Consider the following 22,978-nt stretch of genomic DNA (forward strand, 5'->3'; position numbering starts at 1 on the left):
CGTTGTGCTCAATTTCCGACCGTTGGACTCGTGTAGTTCGGCCATTGGCTGCTCCACATGTCCAATTTTGTCTTTTCCCTTCAGGGAAGGCTGCGGCTATAAATAGCCACCCCGCTCCAACGTTGTCCGTTGGCTGCTCCGCTTAAGATTTCAAGAAGATTGATTGAGCAACCCCTCTCCGAGTGATTTGAGTTTAAGATCCACCGGAGAAAAATCAAGAGCCCAAACTTAGATAGTGGTTGAGCATCACAGTAGTTTTGAGTTAGAGTTCTTGTACCTATTACTCTTGAGAGCTGCGCACTCTCTAGACGGACAGGTGTCGGCTCGAGTGTTGAAGAGTTGTTGTCTTTAACGAGCAAGATCTTCAGCAACCAAGAGTCATTGTGATTCGCGAAGAGGGTCTGTCGAAGGTTTGAAGATCGCCGACAAGTATCTACCACGAGTGAAATCAACTGGAGTCTGATCAACTCCGAGTTGAAGGAGAATAGGACGAAGAGAGTTTATCTTCTGTGTTAAATCACAACCCCTCCAACCAAACATAGTCCTTTGGCAGAAGGGCGAACTGGTCTACCAAATCCATCTGTCGCCATCGAGCACCACTGGTTCATTCTACTTTATTGCATTACCTTCGGCAGTTTACTTTCGTGCTCTGTGACGATAGTTTATCTGATCTACTCTGTCTGTTGCATATCATTCACTTCTGTCGAGTCTGTCATTTTCATCAGTTATTGTCTGTTGCTCATCCTGTTGCATTCTCATCATTCTTTTTAGTCTTTGTTATCATATAGTTTTTCTCCTCATGTTCATCCTGTTTAGACTGGTGTGCTCTCCCTGTGTCATTTTCATTCACTTCATCAGTGTTAAGTCTCGTGCTTTTCTTTCGCAGTTCATGTCATGTTGTACCTCTTGCTACTACATGTGTTTGCTTGTTGCATTACTATCATTGTAGTCAAACCTGTGATATCTCAAGCCCGTACCATAATTGTTTCCTATGTCTATAGATATGCACCTCAGCATCGTGCTTGATTGAGTTCTTTTCTTTCGTCCCTTAAATCCAATGTTTTGGTTGGGTTCAAGTCAAAACATTCGCAAGAATTTTTTGAATCTCTCATTCACCACCACCCCCCCCCCCCCCCCCCCCGTCGATATACTCTCGGTCCTAACAATTGGTATCAGAGCGGGTACTCCTTGTCTGCGTGTATTAAAGTTCTAACGACCTTGAAGTTTTGAGTATATCGTATGCAGGTAGATCCTCGCACTCTGAGAGATTTCCTATCTTCGATGGAAAGACTATCTCTACTGGAAAGAAAGAATGAGAATGAGAATTCAAGCCATCAACATAGATCTGTGGCAGATTGTGGAAAACGGATACACTATTCAGCAACCTGATGCTCCCAATTCCGATGACAAAGCTATGCTGCGGTTGAATGCACAAGCAAAAGATATCATCTGTAGCAGTCTTTCGAAAGACATTTTCATTCGGTACCAAAAACTCGATACTGCAAAGCAACTCTGGGATGCCATCAAAAATGCTCATGAAGAATTCATCACCAGAACGGATCCTCACACTCAAATGCTTCGTGCCATGTTTGCTGGTTTCAGAAGCCTTCGTAAAGAAAGTTCTATGTAACTCACTGATCGAATGACGAATATTGTCGAAAGACTTCATCAGTGGGGAGTAACAGATATCTTCGATAGAGATGTGGTCAACAAGCTGCTGAGTGCTCTTGATGCAACCTTCGATCCAATAATAGTTGAAATCAAGCAAAGACCAGACTATGAAGAACTCCACTACGTCAAGATCATGATGTTGCTATCCATTCACGAAGAAAAGATGGAACTTGAAAATGGAGATCAAGAATCTTCTTCAGAAGGTGAAGGAGAAATTCTTTCACACTATGGCAGCTCAAAGAAGAAGAAGTCGAGAATCAACACACCATCACAAAGGAACTTGAAATGCTCACAGAAAGACTAAGTGATCTCAGAAGACAAAATCTATGCTTCACAAATGATGATGAATCTGACTTGCCTGAATCTTCAAGAAAGTTACCTTCGAAAGAAATGAAGTGCTTCAAGTGCAAACAATTCAGTCACCTCATAGCAGATTGTCCATGCTGGGAAGGAAAACCTAGCAACCGATGGAAATATCTTCACAATGGATTCACTCGAATGAATCGTCATACTAAGCTCTCAAAGAAAAATGAATCTTCCTCATCCTCTTCGACGAGACCAGTCACTGACGTGCAAGCCAAAGCAACCATCGAATCAAATATGAAGATATCACAGCTGAACAAAGTATGTGCTAAAATGAAAATAGAATCTGAAGATGAGACATCTGAATCAGAATCAGATGATGAAGAACTTCACAGAAGGATAGGAAGAAGCAATGCCTTTGTTGCCTATGAATCATCTGAGAAATCACTCGAATCAGACACTGATGATGATGCTTCAAGTGATGATGAACCAATCGCTTTCTGCCTCATGGCAAAGACCTCTAAGGATCAGGTATCAGCAAAACACCAAAAATCCATGAATGGATACTCTCTTGAATACATTGCCTATGCTAAACTTGTTAAGATTGCAAAATCTCAACAAGATGAGCTTGAAATGCTTGAGAAAAATCTTAGAAAAACCTAAGGATTACTAGTCGAAGAGATGGACAAGAATCAAAAGTTGATCGAAGAGCATGATGCTTTTTCTTCAACTATTGATGATCTTTCCAACCGATATGACACTTGCAGTCGACTACGAGAGTTTATCAGATGAACTCCTTAACAGGAATCAAGAACTCGAGTCATTGAAAGAGTCTCATAACATGCTTGCGAAAGAAAAAGCTTTTCTCTTCGCCAAACAATCTATTCGACTTCCTGATGATTTTGTGCCTCCTTGCTTAAAATGCCTAGAACGTAGCAATGCTAATTCAAATTCTGAAATATCTAATGTTGTCATCGAGAATATTGCAACTACTACGAATGAAAATTCTAACCCCTCTTCTGAGGAATATGTTGCTATTACTGATGAAAATTGCAGGTTAAAGAACTTGCTTGAGACAGGAATGCTAAGGAACCTAAAAGGGCATCAAACTCTCTGTGATGTGCTTAAGAAGTCTATACTGCACAAAAACCCTCGAAAGGAAGGATTGGGTTTTGAAAGGAAACTTAACGTCGATGGAACCTACTGGACTCCCGAGCAATATCCTCGAACGAGTTGGATTCTTTCTAAAAGTAAAACTCTCGAACCTGCAATTCTGTCTGGATATGACACTCCCATTACTGTTGTTTTTGACGAGTCAGATGACTCAAACTACAAATTCTTCAAGCAACAGAATGGCAATGTTTTCGCTCGATGTGATGGGACTAACTGCAGGTCTGGTTCACCCAAGAAGCAAATCTGGGTGAAGAAGTGCATCATTGAAAATTTATCTGTCACTGCTAACTTGAACATGCAGAGTAATTATCTTCGAGGAAATGATTATCATTCGCAGGTTGACGCAGGAAGTTCCTCGAATGGGCATCGGTCAAACCTTCGACATTAGGAGTACATGTGTGCCTCATCGAATCATTATGCTCATGTCTCTAGAAATAATTTCAATGTGTATTCTTATGATTACTCTCGTAGTACACAGGTGAACTACAGAAATCATCGAAGGAATGTCCCTGCTCAGACAAGACAAGTGAAATTCTCGTCGCCCACGCAAGTGTGGATTGCGCAAAAGAACTAACCCCTCTTGCAGGATTTCTCTCAGGGATTCCAATCGCCTAGTCTTAAGCCCTGAGAACTATTGTTGGTGCTTGTGTTTATTTGCTTTCTTTCATATGTATGTCTTCGTTTCGTCGTGTTGTGTTTCGTCCGTTGAACAACTCACTCATAGCTCCATGTGTTTGTGTTTCCTCGTTTGGCTAGTGTTTTGTTTCGGACCCTTTTATCCCTCTATTCTTTTTCATCTAAATCTTTGATGTCCGTCATAAGCATGCAATTTGATCTAAAGAAAATTTCTTTTCGACGTCCTTGGTCGCGAAAGAAATCAACTTCGAACCTTATCCGCTTTTGGCGTTTGCCCTTCTTCAAACCTTTCGGTCTCCCGCTCAGTTTCCGAGTTTCTCGCAGAAAACGGTTGCCACGTGCCCACGATCTCCACGATCGTGATCGTGCCCGTCGAATACGGAACGTCCCGCATCTGTGGGCCGTGGATTTCGAAGAGGTGGTTCTGCTCGCTAGCTATAAATACCCCTCCCGGTGTCTTCTTCCTCATTTGTTCCTCAAACCAACCCTCGTCCGCTCTCCTCCCGAGCCCGTGCTCGAAGCGACTCCGGCGAGGTGCCTTGCCGTGCAACTCCGGTGAAGTCTCGTCGCAGTTGATCACGCTGGTGCGGTATACTTCCCTCCCGCACTGCCGTAGCTGTTCCAAGTAGCCAAGTTAGGGCACGTGGATCTTGAACTGTTCCTCTCCTCATCTCTGTTCTTAGGGCAGTTCATCCAGTGGTTATTTTCTTTCATTTATTTCACTGCGGTAGATCTTTAGGATTCACTAAGTTTCAACTGGTATGGTTTGTAGATCTTCCTCGTACTAGTTCTTGATCTAGGGTTCATGCATGCCTATCCAAAAGATTAGATAGACTTTACTCTGCCTTGTACTTGCTATGGCTAGTTTAAAATCTATCGAGGATATCTTTCTCTAAGTCAATCATGGATTCCCTTGTTTCTTCCAAAAACATCAATTTTCGTTCAAAACACCTTCTGTGCATGTTTATGACCCTACCCCATTTTCCCTCGTATTATCCTTTTCACAGGTTGGTCATGGCACAGAGTTTGGAAGAGCATTCTGGTTCTGAAGGAGAATTGCCTCAGCATCCACCTTAGTCTGAACGAATGAGATTGACAGGAGGAGGAAAATCTTCAAAGCCTCCCAAAGCTCCGAAGAAGAAACCCGAGTCTGAACCCGAAGAAGAAAGTGATGAAATTCCCTCGGCTCACAGTCAGCCCGAGGATGAATTGGTCACTGGCGCCCTAATCCTTTTCTTCGATGGAAATCCTAAAAAGGGTGGTCGTGGCAGAGAGAAGAAAAACAACAGCTGAAATGTCTGATCCAGAAGGTTACAAAACTCCACCTAGGTTGAAACAACAACTGAACGCAACAATAGGCTGCAAAGATTCGCCGCCACTGGGCAAAGAAATGGTTCAATCATAAAAGTATCAGATCCTGTTTGCCTTCACACCACCGTGGAATGACTGCATTGCTGAAAATTGCCTTGGCCCAGATGATGAAAAAGTCAGACCGCCTCCGGCTTCAAATGCTCATCCTGACTCCCTCAAAACCATCGCTGATTTTCCCAATGAAGTGGCTAAAGGGCAAAGGCCAAAGCCAAGCGTGAAGCTAGGCAAGCGAAGAAAAATCAAGTCGAGGCTCAAAACGTTGCGCTAACTCAGCAAGACGTCCAGAAGAAGAAGGATCGTGCCTCTGCTCGAAAGGAAAGCAAGACCGGGAAATTTGTTTCCCCTCGTGCTCCCCAAAAGAAAACCACCGTCAAGAAATCCAAGAAGGTTGTTTCTGACTCGTCTGATGGGTCATCCAGTGAAAATGATGCTGATGAAATTCCTATGTATGATCAACGTGCCATTCTCAACAAGCCATACAAGACTCCATCACCAGTGAAAGTTTTGCCCTCTCCAAGGAGATCACCAAGGACTGCACCCATTCCTCTCACTGAGAAACCTTCGGATTCCGTTGCTCCCTCTGCGAAGAGAAAGCTGCAGACTGAAGGAAAAGCTGATGCATCTGCCAAGAAAGCCAACCCCAGTGTTCTTGCTTCCACAGAGAAACAGAAGTATGATTTCAATCTCATGATTGATGTGATTGAGTGCTGCTTACGATGCAAAATCTGATGATTTAAGCAGTCTGGGACTTCCTGATGATGTCACCAAAATGGTAACGAAACATTTCATCAAGCTGAGGAAAATTATCAAGAGGGTGAACCAGGCTGTCAAGGACAAGCAAGTTCTCGAGCAAATGAGGAAAGAGGCCAACACTGAAGCCGAAAGAAAGAATCTGAACAAAGAGATTGTTGAACTCACCAAGGCTCTCGATTGGCACTCGAGGTTGAAAATGGATGTATCTCAGTGTGTGATAAGAGAAACGAGATTGACCGCAAGGCAGATCTCGCTCGAAGAAGAATCAAAGAAGAAAAACGTCCGAAGGCTAAAGCAAGGGCCAGCAAACCGAAAGGAATCAATGACCGTCACCTTCAAACTGTTGTTGTTGATGCTCCACTTGACTCCATTGCTCCCTTGTAGCAAGTTCCTCCATCTCCATCTCACGAGAATGAACCAGCGCAGCAAGCTGATCACATGGAGGTTATCATTCCCCAGCTGAAGAACAACCTGATGTGGTTGATATTTTCCTAGAAAAGACTAATGAAGGAAATGCCTCGCCCGAGCAGCAAGCACCTGTTGATGAAGTTGGATGAGGAAATTGAAGTTGAGAAGGCAGATCCATCGCCTTCGAGAAATTTGCAAGCTGAGCCCTCCGAGTCAAATAAGGAGACTGAAAAGAATGAGGGGGAGCTAAATGTTTCCCGATACGAAACCACCCTGGTCACATCATCTGGTGCCCCTACCCAGATGGATGTTGATCCTACTCCTCGTTCCACTGTTCCACGGTTGGAAGAGGAAGAAAGGAAATCTGAAGAGCCGATGGCTCACGATGAAGTTGCCCCACCAGTTGTTCCCCAAGCAATACTGTTTGGCAAGAATCGAATATTCAAGCACAAGATTCTGGATTTCGCTGAGCTCGAAAGTTTACCATGTTTTCATCACACCATCGAGCAAATTGAACTCGTCTTCCTGAAGAGTTTCCTGCGCTTCAATCATGGCTAGAATCGTGAAGTAATTCTTCAATTCTATGCCACTCTTTACATCTCAAGAGACCTTGCAAACTGCAATACTTGGATCCTCGAATGGATGACTGGAGAGGAAAAGATCAAATGCTCGGCTGATCAGTTTTTAGCATTGTTGAATCTTCCTCGGTGTGAATTTGATATGACTCGTGAACATAGGCTGCACTATTGGGATGTATCCGAAGCCCAACTTCATCTGCTGATGGACCCCAAACTTGTTGGTGATGAATGCATTGAAGCAAATCCAAAGAATCTGGCTTATGAGAACAAAGTGTTGTTTTATATTCTTTGCAACTCCCTCACGCCAACCAACATGCCAGAAACCATCAATGGCATCGTGGGAAATGCTCTTCTAGCCACTGCTCAGGGAATTCATTTTGACATTTCAAATCTTTTCATTCGCAACCTGGCCTATGCTGCTGATAGTCCCCAAGCTTTAAAGCCATATGCACCTTGGGTCATGTTTGCCATTGAGCAGCTCATCGAAAAAAACTTTCTTTGCCCTCATACTCCGAAAGTTTTCATGCCACCGGTTCATGACACACTCCAGATTGCGAAAGATATCAGCAAAGGAATGATATCGATGGATGCAACTGGTTTTGCTTCTGCGCCTGCTTCTGCTCCGAAGTCAAGAAAGCAAAGGTTGAAATCCCTCGTGAAGAAAATCCGTCACTATATGAGATTTGTCTTCGCACTCAGCAAGCCCTGAAAAGCCATATCAAGCTCGATCAGAAAGTAAAGCTGGAAATGATGACCGAGTTGAATCTGCTTCACAGTTATGCTCGCCAAACTCTCCTGCATGAGAAGGAACAAAAGAAGCGCTCCTGGACCCTTCTGCGCAAGCATTATTCTCGCAAGCAACTTTCTGCAAAGGGTATCAAGAAAGAATATGATTATCTGGAGTTGTTTTAAGTTCCTCGCATCCGAAGGCAAACCCCAGTGCTTCCTCAGCGTTCTGCATCCACTGACCTGTTGTTTGTCGAACCAGATGATGATCACGAAGACACAGCTGGAACATTTATCTACAAGCCAGATGCACCTCACAAGGCTACTTCCGAAGCTGATCCCGAAGCCCATGCTGAAACTCCTGCTTCGGCCTCGACTATCGCTCGCTCTGCTTTGCCAAGCAATGCGAATTCTGATTCTGAGGATTCTTCGGACAAGTAGTTCCTCGTATGCATTCTCTTTCCTTTTTGACACTTGTTGACCAAAAGGGGGAGAAGAACGTCACCGAAGAATATCTGCGTTGCAAAGAAGAATGAGCTATATTTGTTGAAGTCATGTAGGCGAGAAGATTGATGTGAAGGAGTTAGCCCCTCAAAAATTATTGCTAACGTGAAGCAATTGGTTCGGAGTTTCTGTCTGAAGAAATTGACTGCAGCGAATGGAAGTCGAAGACAAAGTGAAGACGTAGCATTCATTTCGTTGTTCTTCTTTCGTTCATTTGAGTCATAGAACCTCCGTACTATTAAGAGGGGTATAGGTTCTCGAAGCTTAGATCCGATGTGATGCTTAGCCCAAACCTATGCGAGACAGAGAGAAATCTCTTTATGTTTCGAATGATTACCTGCTAGCTGTAGGCGTTGTTCTTCATGCTGCAGGAGATATCTTTCGAACTAGGGAGTTAGCATTACTTGTTCCGCAAGTAATGTTATCGCTGTGCTCAATTTCCGACCGTTGGACTCGTGTCGTTCGGCCATTGGCTGCTCCACATGTCCAATTTGGTATTTTCCCTTCAGGGAAGGCTGCGGCTATAAGTAGCCACCCCGCTCCAACGTTGTCCGTTGGCTGCTCCGCTTAAGATTTCGAGAAGATTGATTGAGCAACCCAGAGAGAAAAATCAAGAGCCCGAACTTAGATAGTGGTTGAGCATCACAATAGTTCGGAGTTAGAGTTCTTGTACCTATTACTCTTGAGAGCTGCGCACTCTCTAGACGGATAGGTGTCGGCTCGAGTGTTGAAGAGTTGTCTTCACCGAGCAAGATCTTCAGCAACCAAGAGTCATTGTGGTTCGCGAAGAGGGTCTGTCGAAGGTTTGGAGATCGCCGACAAGTATCTACCACGAGTGAAATCAACTGGAGTCTAATCAACTCCGAGTTGAAGGAGAATAGGACGAAGAGAGTTTATCTTCTGTGTTAAATCACAACCCCTCCAACCAGACGTAGTCCTTTGGCAGAAGGGCGAACTGGTCTACCAAATTCATCTGTCGCCATCGAGCACCACTGGTTCATTCTACTTTACTGCATTACCTTCGGCAGTTTACTTTCGTGCTCTGTGATGATAGTTTATCTGATCTACTCTGTCTGTTGCATATCATTCACTTCTGTCGACTCTGTCATTTTAATCAGTTATTGTTCGTTGCTCATCCTGTTGCATTCTCATCATTCTTTTGACTTTGTTATCATATAGTTTTTCTCCTCTGTGTTCATCCTGTTTAGACTGGTGTGCTCTCCCTGTGTCATTTTTATTCACTTTGTTACAGTATATGGCTGTCGCTCTCTTCCGGTTGCACGTGTTGACTTGTCTTCCCCATCACACGTGAGAGGGGGTGTTACAGTATATGTGGCACTAGCCCTTTCCATCAGTTCGGACTTTTGGTTGCGCTGGCTAGTGCATGAAGCTTAACACACTTCATCGGTGTTAAGTCTCATGCTTTTCTTTTGCAGTTCATGTCATGTTGTACCTCTGGCTACTACATGTGTTTGCTTGTTGCATTACTATCATTGTAGTCAAACCTGTGATATCTCAAGCCCGTACCATAATTGCTTCCTACGTCTATAGATATGCACCTCAGCATCGTGCTTGATTGAGTTCTTTTCTATCGTACCTTATTTCTGCTGCTGTGATTGGGTTCAAGTCAAAACATTCGCAAGAATTTTTTTTGAATCTCCCATTCACCCACTCCCCCCCCCCCCCTCCCTCTGGTCGATATACTCTCGGTCCTAACAGAAGGCACAAGCAAGAATGAAGCACTATGCTGATAAAAAGAGAAAGGAAAGAGCTTTTGTGGTGGGAGATATGGTTTACTTGAAATTACAGCCTTGCAGGCACGCATCTCTCAGTTTACACAGACACTTGAAACTGCATTCAAAGTTTTATGGCCCCTTTAAAATCCTGCAGAAAGTGGGTAATGCTGCTTACAAACTTCTACTGCCTGAAGGGTGCCAGCTGCACAACACTTTCCATGTAAGCCAGCTGAAACAACATCTGGGCAAGTTGTTCCTTCTAAACACTTGCCTCTGGTGGGACCTGATGGCTCCATCAAGATGGAACCAGAGGCTGTCTTGGAAAGGAAGCTCATCCCAAGGCCTCAAGGTAGTATAAGCATTCCAGTTGTGAGATGGCTAGTCAAGTGGGTCAACTTGCCCCCAGGAGCAGCTACTTGGGAGGACTCAGCTTTTATCCAAGTGTTTCCCTCCTTTCAAGCTTGAGGACAAGCTGAAACTCAATTGGGGGGTATTGTCAGGCTGTAGAAGTGTGCCATGGTGACTATGTAGTAACCTTCCCCTGTTTCTTCATGCCAGATCTAGTTTGGATCGTCGATTGCCCATCCAGTGGCTCTCCCTTGATGATAACGGTTCCCCACTGGTGCCACTGCTTGCCCGTTGATGCTTCATCCTACGGCTCCTACCCTTCGACCCATTGTTGTTTGCTTTCCGACAAGCGCATGTGTGCAGTGTTGCTTTTCTTCAGTCTTTGTGTTGTAATGGCTATAAAGCCTCTCCTCTTTCTCCATTTTGCACACGCTGAATGTAATCAGGTATAAACCGTAGCCGCCGGTGGCGTGCTTCTCCTACTTTCCCCTTTTGCAAGGAATACAAACCCTAGCTTGATTTCCCCCCAAATTCTCTCTGAAATGCTCGGTTGATTGCTAAATTCAGTTAAGTCTAGTCCAGGTCTTGACACAATGAAATATTGATTCTCCTATGCATAAAATTTGTAGCTGACATTTTTTCCATGTGATAGAGTTCATACAAAAAAACCAAGGGGGCTTCAGAAGGCTCTCAAAGGGTCAAGTTTCAAGAAGCAAAAACAGGTTACACTTATAGAGTTGTATAACTTAAGAGCAACTCCATCGCATAATTCAAAATCCGACTATCAAGAATATCTGCTGTACTGAAGGAGTAAAAAGGCTTTTAAAACACAGAACCTCAGATCCTCTTTTATCATGTAATAATGAGAACACCTCAAGGATATTGGTCTATTGCATGCTTTGCTACAATTCAGAAAGTGTTATTCTATTTGATACAAGGACGAACAAGCTGATGTAATTATTGACTAGTAAAGAACATACTTGCTCCAAGCTGGAAATTCCGTATCCAGTATATGATGAAGAAAGTAATGGTTGAACCAGTGACCATTTCTCAACCTCCAACGCAAGTGACAATGGTTCCAAGTAACTGTTAGGTTTTCGAAATGGATTAGTGCTATAGAATCAAACTTAATTGTTATATAAATAATCAAATAAAACAGATAAGTTTTGCATTATGATAATATATTTCTGAAAGCGTGTTATGATCAATTTGTTTCATCGGTCCACCACCACCTCCTTGAACATGCATAAATTTGCTGACACCTTGCCGTGGTTTTGAGGCTGTCTCACTTTGAAAGATTTCTGTTCTCTGGGACCAAAACAAATTCTAATAATTATCTTTGGTTAGACTGACAGGGCATTAGGCATAAACCCCATACCACTTGTGATGCTTGGAATTTCTAGCACCTTGAGCAACACATATTTTGCCTTAAAAGTTGGGACGAGGTCAGCATTGTAAAGAGTGTTTTTAGTTGACAGAAGGCAGCATTTAGATAACGCAAGGCCAGATATAAGAAAAAACAAGAGATAAGTAAAGGATGCTAAACTTATTGAAGCATAAAAATGACCAAATGAAGACATACTTTAACAGAAGCTTGCCCATTACATGCAGTAGTTAAGTTGAGGGCACAGTTATCAGAGATGATGATTAATATGCTAAAATAAACTACTTGCAAATAAAAAATTTGTTTTAAGTCAGCAGTACAACAAATAATGGGGCAAATACAATTTAGCATAACATGGCTATGCTTGGTGTCAGCCTTTGATGGACAGCATGTGCCAGTAACAATTAAGAAAACAGAATCATAAATTTATCACTGCCAAGACTAACAGAGGTGAACATAGTAGAACACAAGGAAGAAAGAAAGTTACAAGAATAATGTTTTCAATTATAAGCATGTATCATCGATTAACAATTGGCATGGAGCCAATCATAAAATGCATAACTGCAACATGACCCTGGATGGTACCCTATACCCAATGATTGTGTTAGAAATATCTCTGCTTGTAATGACCTACCCCCTTGGGCCAACAAAATGGAAGAATCTACTACTGACCTAACCCTACTACTGAAAAGTAGATAAAAGTAAACGACAATATTCTTCTATGCTTTATTGAGGGGTCGGCCCCTTGTATCGTAGACAAGACATGACCAACAAGCCGGTAAATCTATTGATCTATTCAAACTCTAATACAATCTTTAAACTGACTGGACTCTTTCCTAATAAAGATGCTTAATCAACTAGGACTCTAATTAAGGGATAAGACTCCATGTTTGATGGACTGGTCCACATAGCATCTCTCCCTTCCTTGAAAAACAGCTTGTCCGCAAGCTGTAGGTTGTCAATTGCCTCCCAGGGGATCTTGGCCTCTGATGTAGGGGTGGGCATAAAAACCGATGAACCGAACACCAAACCGAAGCCGAAACTGACAAAACCGAATTTTCAGTTTTTATAATTAGTGTAAATAATTTCGGTTTTTACTTCCAAAAGCCGAAGTAAGTTCGGTTGATTCAATATTTATCTCGGTTAGCCGAAATCATGCCGAACTATACCTAAGACAGAACACAGACTAACGTGGAACACTCACCCAGATCGAAGGAACGTCGCTCTCCACTTCTCCCGTACCCAAACCACTTCGCTACCATCAAAGCCATGGCCCACTAACACATGTGCGACCAGCAGAAACTAGGACGCCACTTTTTTGGATCGTGGGCTGGGCACTTATATGAAACTGCCCCCTTGCTTGAAACTGCCCACGTACGAGAATGCAAATAGCCAATCGGAAACTTTAGTCCAACCTCGCGTCGCTGAGGAGATAAGGCGGGGACTTCCTGCTATACATAAGAGGTTGCTCTCAGCAGATTTGGTAAAGGCAAGGTCTGTCCGGTAGAAACCGAAATCACACCAAATAAGTTGGTTAACCAAACTTTCGGTTAGTTATTTTCAATTCCCATTTTCCGTTTCTAGCTTAGCTAACCGAATTTGAAATAAACAGAATGATAGAAACCGAATTTGAAAATACCAAATGCCCACCCCTACTCTGATGACTATGACCAGATGTGCAACTATCTTGGTCGTAGTCACCAGCCGCGATTAAGAATAGTCGCGCACACCGGTGACCCCAAACATAAATCTCATCGCTGTTGAAGCAAAGGTCCTGACGACGACATTCTACTACCTCAGCTGGAGTGAGGCGCCGAACCAGCCGTGGCAGGGTTGGCTCTGCAGTGGTCGACGGAAAAACAGGTGCTAGTGGCGGTGGCGGGGAAGGTATTGTAGTTGCATTGACCACAGGAAGATCGGAGGGGCACAAGGGCCCTGTAGAACCAGAAGCCTGGTTGGTGATGTTGTTGGAGGGAAATGCCACTGCTCATAGGCCTTCGCAAAGGAGATAGCGGTGTGGAGGTCAGGTGGACGCTGAAGCTCGACATCAATGCAAAGACCCTTGGGCGGCCCTGTTGTGTATGGAAACCGTTGTTGGGACGGTGTTAATGGCACATTGTTGCAGCACATGAGCGCTGTTAAGCTTCATGCACTAGGCAACGCAAACAAAAGCCCGAACTGATGGAAAGGGCTAGGCAATCCACATATGCACTTCAATACCCCCTCTCATGTGCGAAGCGGGAAATCACCGAGGATAAAGGTGCAAAATCTTGTGACAAGCAAGGTGAGGAAACCATGGGAGATGGCGGCGGCAGATCTGCAACAAGCGCTAGAAACCTGCTGGTGTAGTCTGCACCCGAGGAAGTGAATAGCAGACGTGCCAACTCGCCCAAGGGATTGGCGTGGAGTGACGGACCAAACTAAGCGTGGCAAGCTTCCTTGAACCACTTCCATGCCGGCATGCCGAATTCGTGCTTGAGCTGTAAGTACAAGAACTGAGTGTCGTCGGTGAGGTGGTAGGCTGCAGTCCAGACCTTGTTAGCCTAGTCTATGCGTTGTCCATGAAAAAACTGCTCGCACCTATTGAGCCAACCAAGTGGATTGACTAAACCGTCATATGTCAGGAAGTCAAGCTTGCGGAAATGAGGCACGCCTGAACCAAAATCTGGTCTGAGGTGATTGTTAGGTAGGGGCGGAAGGGAGCTTATGGGCGGGGTTGATCCATAGATGGGTATCCATGATCTAAAATCCTCTGGATGTGCATGGAGAATGTGATGGTTATGGCTAGCCAAGACGCCACCGGATAAGCCATAGAGTGCTTTCTCTATACAAGTTCATGACTCAGTTCGGGCCTACTTCTCCACTGCCATGATGACAATTGTGGGTGACGGTAACTCTACTTCATTCTGAACCGATAATTGGCTAGTAGGGAGATGGAGGCCCATTGCTGGCTTGGCCCCTAATCTTTTTGCTCTACTCCCTAAGCGAACCATACTGTGAAAGAGGTTGCTGGTGACCTCACGATTGCAGCCCTGGGTGAGTTCATAGACATTTGGGAGTTGATGCAAGTTGTGCAGCAACAACCGGATGTGCAAGATGAACGCCGCTGAAACCGGATGTGCAAGATGAACACCGCTGAAAATTCAGAGTCTGGCCAGTTCTCAACCAGTTCGGCATAAGGCCTTATTCCATGGGGTTGTTTATTTTGAGCCATGGAAGCTTATTTGGAAGTCTTGGGCGCCAAAGCAGTGTTGGTTTTTCCTCTGGTTTGCGCTTTACAATAGATGTTGGACTACCAACAGATTAGTGTGAAGGGGTTTAACCCACCCGAGCCAATGCCCTATTTGTGATCAAGAGCCAACAGCTTTTAACAAACTGTGTCTTCTCTAGACAAGTTTGGTGCATGGTACTTCCCTTCCTGTTGCTAGACAAGGCACACTTAGCACTTCTTTTTCCTCGCCTTATAATGAACTTGTTTTCTGCCGGTCAGCTTACCAACTCTGGTTGTCACGTCATTCTTGACGTTGACTCTTGTACTCATCAGGATCGGCGCACGTGTACCATGGTTGGGGCTGGCCCTCGCCGCTGCGATTCTCAGTGGCTTTGGGAGTTAGACTGGCTTCACATTTCTTCCTCTTGCCACCACTATCGCCAGTCCCTCTGCTACCGGCGCTTCAGCTACCGGCTCCTTCCATCAGTGGCATCATCTACTCGGTCATCTTTGTGGTTCTCGGCAGGGTCTGCCTCAGGAGATGTCTCTTTAAAGTGTCAGGGTTGTAGGCTTGGCAAACAGATTCAGCTACCTTATCATACTAGTGAGTTAGTGTCTCGGCGTCCTTTTGATTTAGTTCATTCCGATGTAGGGGTCCGGCTCCCTTTGCTTCGAAAGGGGCCCATCGATAGCATATCATTTTCTATAGATGATTTCTCTCGCTACACTTGGCTGTATATTATGTCTTCTCGCAGTGAGGTTCTTTCTATACATAAGTGTTTTGTTGCCCAGTTCTCTATGCCTATTCATGTGTTTCATGCTGACTCTGCTGGAGAGTATATCTCCAAGATGTTGTGTGTTGTACTGTTGTCCTTGCTGAGCAAGGTACTCTTGCTCGGCTTTCTTGTCCTGGTGCTCATGCCCAGAATGGTGTGACCGAGTGTAAACATCATCATCTTCTTGAGACAGCTCGTGCGTTCATGATCATTGCCTCTCTTCCGCCTCACTTTTGGGCCGAGGTTATTTCCATTTCTACCTATCCCGACATCACTATTCAGCTTTCCACTGCTTTGCAGGGTGGGTTTCTTTCGGGCGCCCTTTTGATCGTTCTCCTGATTATTCAGCGCTTTGTTTGTTTGGTTGTGTCTAGGTTCTTCTTCTGAACGGACCAAACTGTCCACTCAGTCTGTCAAGTGTGTCTTCTTAGGATACAATGGTGAGCATCTGCTGTTGGGATCCTATCGGTCGTCACATGCGTATTTCTCCAGATGTGACTTCTGATGAGTCTCGTCCCTTCTACCTGCATCCATCTTCCTTAACCTTTTCAGTGAAGGATATCTCTTTCCTCACTTTTTCCGACACACCTATCACTCCTGTTGAGCCCTTGTTTACCCATCTCACTACTGCTTCTCAGACCGTTGAAGATCTGCCACACCCATCTCCTATGGTTTCCTCACCTTGCTTATCACAGGATTTTGCACCTTCATCCCCAATGGCTTCCTCGGCTCCATCACCCGAGTATCCCAGTGGTTCCTCCTTGTATTCTTCCATCTTTTACTCACTGTTATACTCGTCGCCGCCTATTGTGGATGAGTCTACTGGTGCGCCATCTACTTTTGATGTGTCATCTTCCTCGTCAAAGCCTACTTATGACTCACGTGCTCGTCTACTCCCTCATGTTTGACCGCCTTGGTTTTTCTAGCATCGACGCTGCTGTTCTTGAGCCAGCTTCTTATTGTGATGTTGTTCATCCTAAATGGCAGCTTGCGATGGCAAAGGAGATTGCTACTCTTGAGCGCACCGGCACGTGGGATCTTGTTTCTCTTCCTCCTGGAGTTTGCCCATCACTTGTAAGTGGGTCTACAAGGTTAAGACTCACTCTGACGGTTCTCTTGAGCGCTACAAAGCTCGTCTTGTGGCTCGTGGCTTTCAGGAGCTCGTGATTATGATGGGACTTCCGCTCATGTGGCCCATATGACCACTGTTCGCAGACTTCTTGATGTGGCCTCTATTCGCCATTGGTCTGTATCTCAGCTTGAAGTTAAGAATGCCATTTTCTTAACGGTGAGTTGCGTGAGGAGGTTTACATGCAGCCACTACCTATTCTGTTCCTAATGGCATGGTTTGTCATCTTCGTTGCTCCCTCTATGGCCTTAAGCAAGCCCCTCGTGCATAGTTTGAGCGTTTCGCCTTTGTGGTGATTGTCGCTGGTGTTTTGGCGAGCGCTCATGATCCTGCGTTGTTTGTCCAGCTTTCTCCTCGTGATCAAACTCTTCTTCTATATGTTGATGACATGATCATCACTGGCAATGACCTTGAGTACATTGCCTTTGTAAAGGCGCGTCTTAGTGAGCAGTCTCTTATGGCTGTCTTGACCCTCTTTGCTACTTCCTTGGGATTAAGGTTTCCTCTACCTCTGATGGCTTCTTTATTTCCCAAGAGAAGTATGTGTAGGATCTTCTTGCTCGTGCCGCTCTTACCGATGAGTGCACTGTTGACTCCCATGGAGCTCAAAGTTCACCTCGGTGCTTTTGATGGTGATCCCTTGTCTAATCTGACACATCAGCTTGTGGGGAGCCTTTGTCTATTTAGCTACCACTCGTTCGGATATCTCCTATCTTCTCCATATTTTGAGTCAGTCTATTGCAGCTCCCGGTATGGTTAACTATAATCCCTTCTTCGTGTTCTACAATGTCTTCGTGGCACGATCTCTCACAGTCTTTTCTTTCCCCGCTCCAGTTCGGTACAGCTTCGGGCCTATTCTGATGCTACATGGGCTAGTGATCCCTCAGATCGCCGTTCACTTTCTGCTTATTGTGTTTTTGTTGGTGGTTCTCTCACCTGGAAGACGAAGAAACAGATCACAGTTTCCCATTCGAGTGCGGAGTTTGAGTTGTGAGCTGTGGCCCTTTTGACGGCGGTGACTTGGTTACGGTGGTTACTTCAGGAGTTTGGTGTGTGTTACTACACCTACTGCACTCTTGTCTGACAGTACAGGTGTTGTCAGTATTATGTGCGACCATGTGAGGCATGAGCTCACCAAGCATATTGGTGTTGATGCTTCTCTTCAGTATGTGCCTTCCAAGTTATGTCCTTCCAAGTTACAATTGGCAGATTTTTTACGAAGGCCCAAACTAGAGCATGCATGGATTTTATCGCTCCGAACTCAGTGTTGTGGATCCGCCCTGTGTTTGAGGGGCGGTGTTAGAGTTATATTATGTTCCATGTATAGCATGTGTATTTTCCCCATTGTATGAGGGGTTTCCTGCGTATTTACCACCTTTCTTTGGCACAACAACACCCACCCTGCATTATATTAAAAACAATGGGGCACATCCTGCCCCGCAAAACATTACATTGTCAGAGACTTGAAAGTCCCAGAAAACTAAAGCAAGCTTATACATGATCCTGAAAATACACGTGTACACACTCCTAATAGGATAAATGTTGAGGATATCACTTATCATTAGCATTTCATTCCGCTGGGGATTAGAGATTAATTGAGATCAGTCGATTAATCGATTTTATCTGCTGACTACTAATCGGCCTGTTTTTGCTTGGGATTCCTAAGTTCCAAGCACTAATAAGGTAAAAATGAAAACAACCATCACTGTGCTCTATGCTTTTAAATAGGACAACACTACATCAATGCATAACTACATATTACATGTCAAACAATGAGTCAATGACAAATAGAATAGGACAACACTACATCAATGCATAACTACATATTACATGTCAAACAATGACAAATAGAATAGGACAACACTACAACACATGTCCTATCGAACGGGGGATGAAGTGTGATGTGCGGGAGGCTACCGAAGAGGAGCCCTATTTTGGGATTTCTAACCACATGGCCCAGCCTGATTAATCGCTAGATTCCCGATTAGTCGCTTGTCAGAGCGATAAATCGGCCCAAATGATAAATAGCAAAGATAAGGTATAATCTTAGCGACCACCCACCGATAAGCAATAAATAGGTGAGTTGGACGATATTTTGAATACTAACACGTGTCTTGGATAACTTCACCGCTTGCCACAACTCCACAGCTTGCCACGATACATGCACACGCGTCTGCTGACGAGCTCCTCGGACCAACTCCAAGAGCGGGCTCGAACGATGGCCACCACCAGCTGGAGAAAGCATCTTGCAGACAGAAGGGCCTCCACTAGATCCGATTGGATATTGGAGGTTGCAGAAGTTGTTGATGCCTGAGAAGATGGGGATGCTCATGCACCAGCTGACGACAGTGTTGGACATGTAGAATACTGATGAAAGAGTTGAATGAGAAGGAAAAAAACACTTGCTAGCGATCTGGGAGACACCCCTGAAATGGGCAGTGGATGTCGAATGCAACGCCGTTCAATACTAAGAGCCACGCCAGCCAAATGCTCGATCCGAAACCCAGAAAGGGGCCTCCACTTATGGAGGTTGAAGAGATCTCGAGCAGGAGACTAGCAAGAGACACGGCAGGGATAGTCTTATGGAGATGCATAGATAGCACAACGAAAGCATCACCCCCGCAAAGAAGATCAGATGGCAAAGATTGCAAGAAAACACGAGCACCTGACCTGATCTGGCCTGAACAGATTACTGGACACCCATCTGTGAAGCACCACAAGCAGAATCTGGACATCGGAAGAAAAGGATGGGGCTAAGCTAACCCAGTGAACTAAACAAATGGAACCAGCGGGGGCATGGGAAATTGTTGAAAGGGAGAGACCACGACTTGCCGACGGCAAACCCAACTCTCCAAAAATCAACCGCAAGGCAGGGATTGAAGGAGGGTTAGATCCGGCAAAGACAGTATAAGGGAGGTTATTTGAGAGGGCTACAACCAAACGTACCATGGAAAGGCCGAAACTGAGGATAACCACGGTGGCTGCAATGCCATGGACGTCAGAGAAACGAGCTCGAAGGTGCCTCCAAACCACCGAGAGGAAGCCCAAACTAATCATAAAGGATGCAAACCAAGTGGATCTACAAAGGGGAGGGTGGCACCGAGCTCCTCTCCCCTCCTTCTCCAGCGAGACAAACCGGCGAAGGAGAAAGGGAGAAGAGGCGATGGGGGAGCGGAGGTGGAAGACCGGAACAGAGGACTTGAGGAGAGAGAAAGAAAAGAAGAGAATGAAAGCGTCATGGAGTTGTTTACATATTTACCACCTGTACATGTACTATATATATTAGCCCTTGGCCCCAATGGAATACAAGTTGCTATTTCCCTAACAATGGTATCCTTTGGAGGAAAACAATGCTATGATCAAATATTTAATGAAACTATATAGCTAATAAGAGTGGCTGACTCTGCGTGAGACTTAAAAAGTAAAGCAACTTACTCAGTTGCTAAGAGCCCATCTGCCAAACCACCAATGAAAATCACCTGACGGGTAAAATCACCAGTCCTGAACGCAACCTGAAAAAGGGATGTAAAATTATCACACAAACGCTGCAACAATAACAATAAACATAAAACAATTCATGAAGAGAATTTGTAGATGGAATCATGCAAACCACAATATGATGAGGGGTATCGAGAAATCAAAATAATATTAACAATTCATGAAGAGAATTTTTCGATGGAATAATGCAAACCATAAGATGACGAGGGGTATCGAGAAATCAAAATAATATTCTTTTTTTTAAATCCCAGATAATATAATAGAAAATAAATAATGGACATGTGTATATGCTAAAAAGGTAAAGGCTTCTAAGAGATTTCAAGTAGACACTGCCAGATGTAAAAAGTTCCTGTGCTTGAAAAAATCTACTATGTCATATGTTTACGACCAATCCTTTGTACACTATCATACCTCTTTTGTATAGGATAACTATCAGTTATGTTCTCAGAGAAAATACAGAGCATTGTACTGAAATGATAATCTGACCATTACATATTTTTAACAACAACAAAGCCTTTAGTCCCAAATAAATTGGGGTAGGCTAAAGCTGAAACCCATAAGACATAAGCCGGAGAAAACAAGAAAAGGACATGCATAAAGGGTCTACATTGTATATTGAGTAGGCTTTCTTCCACAAGAAATGGCAGACACTAATGGACAAATCAACAAAAGGCATGACCATGCAATATCAACAAAGGAATTAGGGCATCTCCAACGTGGACCCCTACTCCGGCCTCAAATGTCCGGACCGGATTGTCCAGACACTTTGAAGCCTCCGACACGGACCGTCAAGACGTCTTAAATCCCCCAGCCCGGCCCAAATCGAAGGGCGGAGTAGGGGAGTCCGGACATATGCCACGTCGGATCTAACAGTCCGAACCCACCGATTATGGCCGCGTATCGCCGCCCCGCTTCCCAACGGGATTTCCCGCCGTCGCGTCGCCTTCCCAAAGCGATTTCCCTCCCGCACCCTCCACTTCCAGACATGGTTTCACTCCCCTTAAAACTGGATGTCGCTCCACTCCCCTCGCCCCCCAGTCTCTTTGAAAGCCGCCATGGCGCCCCGCAACCATCACAATGTCAATCTCTTCATGTGTCCATCATGCCGAAGCCAAGGGAGTGTGAGCCTACACAAAGGCATGTGCCGCCCATCACGGCACCCGTGGCGCTCGCCGCCCATCATCTAGCCTACGCCGAGTATGAGAAGTGCAAAGTTCGTGATGCTCTCGATCGGGCGGAGCGGCACGAGACGGTCACTTAGGGAGAACTGCCACAACACCCACTTATATGCCGCAGAGGAGCCTGTTGCCGCTCCCACGCCAGTCACCGCTCCAGCCACCTCCAATGATGCCCTCTCCGATGTGTCCGAGGAGGTAGCTTCCATGGCTTTGGACGTGATGATAATTGATTAGTCATAGTTTATTTTACTATCTATTTGTATCGCAAATATGATGTTGAACATCTAATTTATATTAAAGATGTTGCATTTTGAGGAAAATTTGGGTGCTAGCGTTAGATGGTTGGCACCCGCCGGACTTGATTTTCACCAATTACACCAGCGCGTTTCCAAGGGTGAATCCACTTTGTAGCCATCGAAGGTTTATAACTCTAGTTCTAGTGTTTGTTGTTGGTTGTTCAGAGGATAAAACAGGTTCTAAGATGTTGTTCCTGAGTCCCGGGGTGACACCATCCGTTCGATGTTTTTGCCCTTGGAGATGCCCTTAGTAAGGAATAAAAAAGAACATAATGGCAAGTCGGGACCGCCAAAAGCAACCGAAAGCAAAATCACTCACTCATGTGGGTCGTGAAAGATTTATACAAGCTTCCTTTTTCCTACAGGAATCAAAGAACCACACGCATCAACGTAGAATCCCACGAGCTAAAAAGCAGGACGCTGCAAATCCAAACAGGAGATCCCGCATCTCGAACACTAGGGGGAATCTCGAGTTCCAAATGCCACGCAGGTAAGAGGTACCATTCTAGAAGCATCCAGAACATCCGATCCAAAGAATTCCCACGCCAAAGGAATTGCGAAGCATGCAGCCGATGAGCGGAACTGAATCCAACACCCCTGGGAAAAAGAAAAGAAAAACTCGAAACCGTCCACAGATCATCACTGCGAGCTACGACGAGAGGCTTGACGCACGAGAGAAATAGGCCCGTACCTGAGCGGACTTGGGCCCGTACTTGAACAGCGTGCCCTGGAGCTGCTTCCTGCGAGCGCCTACGCCTGTGGTGGCTACAGGGGCAACGACGCCACCCTTGCCGCTCACGGCAGCAGGGGTGTCGGGAAGGGAGACGGGGGCGGAGGTGACGCCGCCGGCGGGAGGCATGGCTGAAGAAGGGGGATTACCGGATGCTGTGCGCACGATTCCGGAGAACCAGGAAGAGGTAGAAGCCGGCGAGGTCATAGCGGCCGCCGGTGAGGTCACGGCGAGGGCATCACGGGGACGGGAGGTGCAGCGAACTTGGCGACTTGGGATCGGGGAGCAAGGGCATCTCCGAGGCGGGAACCATTCCGAACCTATCTGTCCGGGATATCTCCGGATACTTTAGGTGGCGTTTGGTTTGGTGGCTATATCCAACGCGGCATTTGGCAAAACCAATGCGAATATAACCACAATAAACTCATCAAATGTCATATGGAAAATCCATCCTACTACCAAGTAGTTACCGCACATGTCTTATATACTACTCCCTCCGTTCGGAATTACTTGTCATAGAAATGGATGTATCTAGACGTATTTTAGTTATAGATACATCCATTTTTATC

The 22,978-nt window shown here is 45.1% G+C and overlaps 1 protein-coding gene across 2 annotated transcripts in view; it reads right to left on the reverse strand.

Moving 5' to 3' along the window:
- The window catches only part of LOC109754914 (UPF0613 protein PB24D3.06c), a 48,847-nt gene extending 26,054 nt beyond the window's left edge, over positions 1-22,793 (reverse strand). Inside the window, exons 1-4 of one of the 2 annotated variants that reach the window (XM_020313808.4) lie at positions 22,371-22,758; positions 22,181-22,276; positions 20,143-20,219; positions 11,188-11,293 (exon numbers count right to left, since the gene is read on the reverse strand). In XM_020313808.4, coding sequence (XP_020169397.1) covers positions 11,188-11,293; positions 20,143-20,219; positions 22,181-22,276; positions 22,371-22,616 — 525 coding nt within the window. In that variant the 5' untranslated portion in view covers positions 22,617-22,758. Of the gene's footprint in view, positions 1-11,187; positions 11,294-20,142; positions 20,220-22,180; positions 22,277-22,370 lie in introns of both variants that reach the window. The other variant, XM_020313809.4, reaches the window with a different exon arrangement.
- Between the last annotated feature and the right edge of the window lie 185 nt (positions 22,794-22,978).

The sequence above is a fragment of the Aegilops tauschii genome, chromosome 2 (assembly GCF_002575655.3).
Source record: "Aegilops tauschii subsp. strangulata cultivar AL8/78 chromosome 2, Aet v6.0, whole genome shotgun sequence".
Lineage (NCBI taxonomy): Eukaryota > Viridiplantae > Streptophyta > Magnoliopsida > Poales > Poaceae > Aegilops > Aegilops tauschii.